General features: G+C 42.3%; 1 protein-coding gene across 1 annotated transcript; it reads right to left on the bottom strand.

Annotated features, from left to right (window-relative positions):
* Positions 1–3,040: 3,040 nt before the first annotated feature.
* On the bottom strand, positions 3,041–3,466 carry LOC138903421 (uncharacterized). Its single transcript, XM_070191392.1, has one exon. It carries the CDS (start codon positions 3,464–3,466, stop codon positions 3,041–3,043), a length of 426 nt encoding a protein of 141 aa, XP_070047493.1.
* Between the last annotated feature and the right edge of the window lie 5,904 nt (positions 3,467–9,370).

Raw genomic sequence — 9,370 nt, 5'->3', positions numbered from 1 at the left:
TCTTCATAGATGACACTTAGAACGTGAAGGGGTCCGAGCTAGGCATCATTTTGAAGCCGCCCACAGGTAATACAATTAGACAAGCTATCAAAACTTCCAAGTTAACTAACAATGGGGCCGAGTATGAGGCCATGATTGCAGGTCTCGAGATAGCTAAAGGTTTAGGAGCAAAGGTCATCGAGGACAAATGTGACTCCCTGCTTGTGGTAAACCAAGTCAACAGAAACTTCGAGGTTCGAGAAGATCAAATGCAAAGGTACTTGGACAAATTATAGGTGACTCTACATCAGTTTAAAGAATGGACCTTACAGCATGTGCCTCGAGAACAAAACAGCGAGGCCGACGCCCTTGCAAATTTGGGGTCATCAGTCGAAGACGATGAGATTAGCTCGGGGACTGTCGTACAACTTTCAAGGTCAATAATCGAAGAAGGCCACGCCGAAATTAACTCCACAAGTATGACTTGGGATTGGAGGAACAAATATATCGAGTACCTAAAGAACGGGAAACTTTCATCGGATCCTAAAGAATCGATGACTCTACATACGAAGGTTGCATGATTCACATTGGCCGAAGATGAAACACTATATAGAAGGATGTTCGATGGACTATTGGCAATATGTTTGGGACCAGGAGATACCGACTACGTCCTATGAGAAATCCATGAGGGCACATGGAGAAATTATTTCGGTGCCGAATCATTGGTTCATAAACTCATCAGAGCAGGATACTATTGGACCGATATGGAAAAGGATACAAAAGAGTTTGTTCGAAAGTGCGACAAATGTCAAAGGTATGCGTCGATGATTTACCAACCCGGAGAGCAACTCCACTCAGTCTTATCCCCATGGCCATTCATGAAATGGGGAATGGATATCGTCGACCCTCTACCATCGGCCCCAGGTAAAGCTAAATTTTTATTTATTTATGACTAACTATTTCTCTAAGTGGGTTGAAGCACAGGCTTTCGAGAAAATTAGAGAGAAAGGAGTCATAGACTTCATATGGGACCACATTATATGCCGATTCGGGATGCCTGTCGAGATTGTATGCGACAATGGAAAGCAATTCGTCAGTAGCAAAGTGACAAAGTTTCTCGAAGATCACAAAATAAAAAAGGATCATGTCAACGCCATATCATCCTAGTGGTTACGGATAGGCCGAATCGACAAACAAGACCATTATTCAAAATCTAAAGAAAAGATTGAACGACGCTAAGGGAAAATGGAGAGAAATATTTCCCGAAGTACTTTGGGCATATCGAACAACGCCAAAATCCAGTATGAGGGCAACACCGTTCTCTTTAGTATATGACACCGAAGCTCTAATCCCATTTGAAGTCGGGGAACCCAACATCAGGTTTCGATATGCAATGGAAGAGTCAAATCACGAGGCTATGAATACAAGCCTCGAATTGCTAGATGAAAAATTAGAAGCCGCCCTCGTTCGAATGGCCACACAGAAACAGCAGATCGAAAGGTACTACAATCGAAGAGCCAATCTTCGACACTTTAAAATTGGGGACTTGGTTCTGAGGAAGGTCACCCTCAATACTCGAGACCCAAAATGAAGGAAAACTTGGCCCGAACTGGGAGGGACCGTATCAGGTCCTCGATATCATCGGAAAGGGATCCTACAAACTTGGCACGATGAACGCCGAACAATTACCAAATAATTGGAACATATCATTTCTCAAACAATATTACTGCTAAGGTACGACCTTCTCCACTTTCTTCAAACACAAATTCCTTAGGTATGAAAGTACGCGTTGCACTCTTTTTCCCTTAGATCGGTTTTTGTCCCAAATGGGTTTTTCCGGCGAGGTTTTTAACGAGGCAACCATTGTTCGTGCTAACTTAGTGCAATTCAACTGTATCCGAGGCTCCTTTACAATCAACCTCAAATACTGGGAGGCATGACCCTCAGATAGTTACAAGGAAAATACTTCGTGCCGACAGGGTCTCGATAGGTAAATTTTGTAAGGGTCAAACAGTCGAATGAACCATGCCCATGTAGATTACTCGAGCCCTAATGGCAAACATGTACGCATGTTAATCTATTGAAAAAAGTATTTTTCCTTGACAAATATTTCATGCCTTAGAGAAAATTTTACTTTACAATGTCGTGCTTATGATCTATTATGGAAACTAGCTTAAGGGCCAGTCATAACTAAAGTTCGAACAATTGACCCCGCACTCGGGGACTGCCATCCAAAAAATCGACATGATCGAATTACTAAAATCTCGAGATCGTAAGACCTTAAAAAGGCAACCCTCGATTTTATAGGCCAAGGCCACCCCACTCGGGGACTGATACTTCGAACAAGTTCGAAGTATAACAGGGGAACAAGCCCAAAAGGCGAATCCCAAGCTAAAGGCTACAGCCAAATTAACACGATTCGAAGACATCTGATTTCCGTTATAAAATAGGCCTTCGAATATTTTCATAAATCGGGTAAAAATGCTACCCTCGACTGAATTACTAAGGGTCTCAATAATATCGACCCTCGAAAACCCTAATGGGTACAAAGTCGCCCGAACTCTCGAACAAATTCATTATTTTATGCTAAGGCATTATGAAATAAAGGGTCTCGATAATATCGACCCTTGAAAACCCTAATAGGTACGGAATCGTTCGAACTCTCGAGCAAATCCCTTATTTCATGCTAAGGTACAACAGATTTTATATGATTAAACAATAAACTTTTCAAGACGAAAAATGAGAGAAAGCCATTCTTTTTACTATGGCCGTATCGGCCTAATTTAATAGCCTAAAGGGTCATTTTATTTCTGAGTTCGAGAAATCATCCTCACTCAATTAAAACCTAAGAGTCACCCTACTCCGAGTTCGAGCAAGTACTCACTCAATTAAGACTACACTAGTCCGGCTTCGATCAAGTTGCCTAAGCCTCGAACTTATGAGCGAAATTTTCATAATGTATGAATGAAACAGGAAAAAGATCTTTTATATATACAAAGATATTTACAAGGACCGATCAGGGCCCCGCACAAAAAATAAAAAAAGAAAAGGCGTAAGATTCCTAATTTTCCTCAGGGGTAGCTTCTCCTCGATCGAGGTCCTCCCCATTCTCGGACCTGCTCTTGCTGACATCATCATCATCATCATCATCAGAAGAGGCCAACGCTCCAACATCAACTTCATGCTCTCTAGCCTTTATTATATCATCGGTAAGATCGAAACCTCGAGCGTGGATCTCCTCGATGGTTTCCCTCCGAGATTGGCATTTGGCGAGTTCAGCAATCCAATGTGCTCGAGTTTGAGCGGTCTTGAATGCCTTTCTTGCTTGGACTTGAGCGGCTTCAGCATCGATCTGGTAGACGGCCACGATCGCCTCTACCTCAGCCTTTGCCTTTTCGGCTTCAGATTTGGCCTTTGCAAGTTCGAAAACCAACCGATCCTCGAGCTCCTCTATTTTCTTTGCTTGAGTTGAGCTTTTCTCCTTCATGCCTCGAAGCTGACTTTCGACCGATGACAATTGGGCTCGAGCAGCCTCTTTTTTAGCAGCAAAGCGGTCCATACTTTCTTGCCACCCCAAGGTCTCCGCCTTCATCATGTCGAACCCCTCGCGAAATTGCTCGATCCTCTCGACCTTCTGCTGCAGCTGTGAGATTGAAATGTTAGCCACTATTCCCGAATCGAACCCATGAGCTTTTAAGATTTTCATTACCTGCTCGATCAGGTCAGTCCGATCTTTGTGAGCTGTGGACAACTCTGCTCGGAGTTCTTTGATCTTTTCTTCTTTTTGCCCACCGAGAAGGTTGAGGGCATTCCTCTCCTCGGTAAGCCTTTGAATGTCGGCCTCGTACCGACTCAGCTCAGCTCGAGACCGAGAAAATGCTTCCCGATGAAGCGCTGAGGCCTACACATAAAGAAGAAAAGAAGTTAGACAGAAAGATAAAAATGAACATAGGGGTAATACCAACAAAGAGAGTTAAGGTTTACCCGATTCAGAGCTTGTTGTGCTTCGTTGAAAAGGCTCGATACCTCTCTCGAGTCCTTTCTCGAGACCTCCAAGTCACTCAGGCCGATAGCATCTTCGACCCCAGTAAAGTAATCACAGAAGGGGTCCTCCCTTCCGTGGGCGCCTTCGATGGAGGGGGTCTTCAAGGCCCGAGCCTCTTGAATCATCTCCTCAGAAAACGAGGGGAACAACGGGGAGCCTCTAATTTCTATTGCCCCAAGTGGATCACTTGGGGCGTTATCTCCATCTCGAGGGGCCTCGACACCAGCCCCTACAGCCGTACCCACCGTTGTCTCATTATGGTGGGAGGCATCTTCAATCCTCGATGACTTGGGGACTTCGCCCAAGTCTCTTCCCGAGACCCCCTCATCTCGAAATGAAGTCTTTACATCCTTCACCGATTCAGTGGCCTTTGGGTCCTCGGTGCTCATTCCCACTAGGGCCACCGGCCCGGAGTCGTCTTCTTCCACTTCTTCATCTTCCTCCCTTAGACGCCGAACAAAGTCTTTGGTCAGAAGGATGATGTTCTTCTTCGGCTTACGAGCCGACTTCTTCTTAGGTTCTGGATCCTCGGAGGTTGAGGTCTTTTTCTCTTTTTGTCCTTCCCTGATTTCGGTGCCAAGATCGAAGTCTCCTCCTCACAAGAGAGGGGCCTCATGACCGCATCCTTGCCCAGGCATGTACATGAGAAAATTGAATAAGTAGAAGAAAGGCATCTTAATCGAATCATCAAATACACAAAGAGTGGGATTACCATGAGTCTTGGTCTCCTATTGGCCCTTTGATAAATCGCGCCATGAGCGTTCAACATATGTAGAGGTCGAGGCCAGGTTCTGAACCCAGCTCTCGAGGTCGGGAATCACATGGGGCATCCAAGCGACCACTACATCATGGAAAAAGACATCAGTGAGAAAAGACAAAGGAAAAAATAATACATGTATGCTAACAGTAAGACGGTACTTATGATTCATGTTCCATTTATCAGGAAATGGCATCTTCTCGGCTGGGATTAGGTCGGAAGTCATCACTCGAAAGAACCGGCTCATCCAGCCTCGATCCTTGTCTTCATCTATGCTCTAGAATAACACTTTGGTAGCCCGACGTTGGAGTTTTATTAACCCGCCTCTATCGAGGTGGGGGTTATACAATCTGATAAGGTGATCGAAGGTGAAAGGGAGCCCCTTGATTTTGCTCACGAAGAATCGAAGCAGAATAACAATTCGCCAAAAGGAAGGATAGATTTGGCCTAGGGTTATTTGATATTGACGGCAAAAATCAACAATGACGGGGTCGAGGGGGCCCACTGTGAAATGGTTAGTGTAGACACTTAGAAACCCTTCCACATGGGTGGTGATGTCTTCTTCGGGGGTCGGGATCACCACTTCTTTGCCCTCCCAATTGCAGTCTTTCTTTACCTGCTTAAGGTATCCCTCAGTTATCGAGCATATATACCTCGATACTGGCTCGCATCGACCAGGAATCGACATGCTTTATCGATCTTGAAATCGGAGTTTAGCGCGCACCCCCGAGGAATGCATTCTCAAGACGGGGTTACACTGGCGTTTTCTCGCCGGCCGGTTGAGAAAATGAAGCATCTTCTTTTTGTGGTACCGTTTTTGATATTTTTGCCATTTTTGTGTAAGTTTAAATGAGAGAAAGATAATAGGACTTGGCGTTTGAGAAAGGATTAACAGCAAAACCTGAAGATTTGTAAAAGGAAAGAACTTAAGAGATGTAAAATCTTTGGAGATTAGAAGGAAGTGAAAGTAAAGTTTGAATCAATGAGGAAGGGATCTATTTATTAGATTCACAGAGACGGTTCAAAGGCACTAGTGGCCGACCACCAACTGACACTCATTAATGACTTGGGGAACAGTACCGGCGGGACATTTCAGTCACTTACGTCGCGACGGTGACATCATGGCAGGTCGAGGTAAAAATCGAAGGCTCAATTCATTTCTTGTCATTACACTCCAAAAAATGAGGGGACTATCTGTATACGGTTAAAACTGAGTCCACCCAATTATTCTATCTGACCGGAAACAGGGAGCTGCATCGAAGGTCGGCCCCGTAGTTGATCAGACCAAGATACGAGGACAAAGTACCAAGTTCGGGATTCGAGGTACCTATCGAGATCGAGGCCAGAAACGATCGAGGCCGAATAAGACATGCATTGAGTAAGATCGAAGATAACATAATAACGAAAATGCGAAATATCTGTGACTGGTCGAAGTTCATGGCAGAAATCTCGGAACAGATTAAATTGGGAATGATTAATTAGCTAATCATGAGATTTTCTTCTTTAATTAGAGTTATACCATAAGTAGAATTCCTCTACTATATAAAGGGGAGTATTAACCATTTGTATAGACAGATGGTTCACAGATATAAAAGCAATGTAATTCTTTTTCTTGTTTATACTATTGTTCATCAGCTTGTTATATTGTTCTTGCATCAACCAGTTCGAAGGTATCCAAACTCGAGGGATGAGTTCCATTCTAATACTGGTTTGCTTTACTTTATAGTTCATTTATGTTATTAATATTCATATTTATCAATTGATATTAAGTGAAATCACGTGTCCTTAGAACCTCATTATAAGTTTAATTGTTATCCAATTTTAAGGGTAAACAGTAATCACGAAGGGTCACCGTATCGGTGAACTTCGACAACAATTTTGTCCGGTCAAACCTATCTATAACAATCATATTTTATAATAGCACTTTACTATGACGGTACCTCAAGTTTTCGTTTGAACTTTATTTTCATGTTACGTTATAATATATGTTCTCTATAACAACATTTCAGTGAAGGGGAGCATTGTCATAACTGATAAAGTTGTTATTATGTGAACAAAAGGTCACAGGTTCGAGCCGTGGAAACAGGCTCTTGCAGAAATATATAGCAAAGTTGCGTACAATAGACCCTTGTGATCCGGCCTTTTCCCGGACTCTGCACATGGCGGAAGCTTACTGCATGAGACTATTTTTTTTATAACAACACTTCATTATAGGAGCCAAAATATATCGGAACAAATGAGGTTGTTATAAAGAAGTTTGTTTGTATATGTATATGTGTAAAATTTAAAAATAATTAATTTAAATCACATGGTGATGTTTGGCATATTTCGATATGTGTTGATGTTACTTTACTCATGTTTTAACCACTTCTTGATGTTATTTAATCTTTAAAACTCCCAACATGGTGTAATTATTGGTTTGATGACTAATTAAGTTATGTGTGACGATTTAAGGTGTTCGGAGTGCAAAATATGAAGAAAAGGTGGTTTAGCCAGAGGAAGAAGGGTTGGATGCGTCGCATCCAACCTAGGAAAACATCATCCTGCGTGCAACCTTAGCAGTGAAGTTGGGCCATAGCATTCGCCATCGCGTGCGAAACTGGGAAGTAGAAGAGAAGGCTGGATGCGTCGCGTCTACCCTCACATGCAAAGTTAAGAAATGGAGAACGAGGTGGATGCGTCGCATCCGCCTTAGCATCAACCCTTGAAGCCGATTTGGACTAGAGTTAGGAGAACTCTAGATTACAACTTTTGGACGCAATATATAAGCTTTAAAATGCCTCTTGTAGAGGAGAGAGTTGGGGGGAAGAGAAGAAAAAAGGCTATAACCAAGTTCAAAGACCACGGAATTTGTCTGGAGTTTTATCCTTTCTTTCTTTTATTGATTTTTATGCAATCTTATGAAATTTGGGATGATTGCCTGAATATGAGTGGCTAAGAACCCTATTATTCTAGGGTCATGGGTATACATGAATGTTGATGTTTGAAGTTTAATTTGACGACGTTGGGTTTATCATATTGGGTTGTTTATTTAATTCTGTTTCTAATTATTTTGCTGAGTAATTAACAGTGAAATACTATCTACGAATCTAGAGTTGAACTCGAAAGTGGGAACCCTAGATTGCATATAGAAGTAAATAGAGTAAGTTTTCAAAACCCGGGCATCGGGGAAAGGATTCGCGATTAGGATAGACATATACCTAATTGCCTTACTCGGTTAAAATACAGGAATTGTAAATGAGTTCTTGTTAAACTTAATTCCATAGACATATAGGTATTAAGTTAACTTGAGCATGCGAGTAAGAACTCGACAGATTCTTACGAGTGAAATTAACCCTGTGAATCAACAATTCAGATAAATCAATTAGCTATTTTAAAATACGAATGCAACATGAATGTTAGATGACCCGTGACCCTGGAATATTATATCCTATTGATTGTTGAACAAAACTATTTAAGTGTTGTGTTGAATTCTTAGCGATTCATTATTTGATCGTCCGTAGGTAGTAAGTTAGAAAATTATATATTTTGTTAGAAATATCTTGAATCAATAAGCTATTCGAGTTTGAATTAGTCAAAGTTAATCATAAGTCTTCGTGGGAACGATACTTTATTCACTACTTTATTACTTGACGACCGCGTATACTTGCGTGAGTGTGTTTGGTCGCAACAAGTTTTTGGCGCCGTTGCCGGGGACTTAGAAATTAGCTACGTGACTAAGTTAAGCTTTTATTAGATATTTGTTTTCAAGTTTTAATTTTCAGTTTGCCTGGTTTGTGTCAACGCAGGGTCTTCTCTCGAATGCAGAGGAGTAGAAGTGCAAACAACCTCATTCCTCTTGATCCAGAAATCGAACGAACACTACATAGAGTGAGAAGGGAACACGAAGCTAGAACGAGAATAGAAAGAGAGTTGGACATCGCAGTCCAACCACAGCCAATAGATATGGCAGGCAATGAAGAGCGTCCGGTAATTGAAGCCGCAAGGCCCAATCTTGCGAATATGACTCAGGCTATTGTGAAGCCTGATATCACTGGGCATTTTGAACTCAAACAGTACATGGTACAGCTGATTCAGTCCACAGGACAATATGTGGGTCTATCTCATGAGGACCCGCAGAGGCATATTCAGAACTTCTTGGAAATCACGGACACTTACAATTATCCGAACGTCTCCAAGGACTATGTCAGGCTGACACTATTCCCTTTTTCACTGTTGGGGGAAGCTAAAGAATGGTTGCAAAAGGAGCCCGCGAACTCTATCCACACTTGGGATGATCTAGCAAGGAAATTCCTGATCAAGTTTTTCCCAACTAAGAAGACAAAGTCGCTGAGGAGCCAAATTCTTGGGTTCCAACAACGGGATGGCGAGACACTTCGTCAAGCTTGGGAAAGATACAAGAAGCTACTCAGAGACTGCCCGCATCATTGTCAAACTGATGAGGTATTGGGTCACACTTTTGTTGATGGGTTAGATGAAGCATCAAAGATGAATCTTGACTCAGCTTGTGGGGGTAGTTGCATGGCAAGACCGTATAGTGAAATACAACTCTTGCTAAATAATTTCACTGCTAATGACCATAATTGGCA

The sequence above is a fragment of the Nicotiana tomentosiformis genome, chromosome 12 (genome assembly GCF_000390325.3).
Source record: "Nicotiana tomentosiformis chromosome 12, ASM39032v3, whole genome shotgun sequence".
In the NCBI taxonomy this organism is placed as follows: Eukaryota; Viridiplantae; Streptophyta; class Magnoliopsida; order Solanales; family Solanaceae; genus Nicotiana; species Nicotiana tomentosiformis.
This window is presented reverse-complemented; position numbering and strand designations above follow the sequence as displayed.

What these genes read in the sequence shown, in the direction of transcription:
- LOC138903421 (XM_070191392.1), bottom strand. Translation starts at nt 3,466, where the DNA reads ATGAAGGAGAAAAGCTCAACTCAAGCAAAGAAAATAGAGGAGCTCGAG.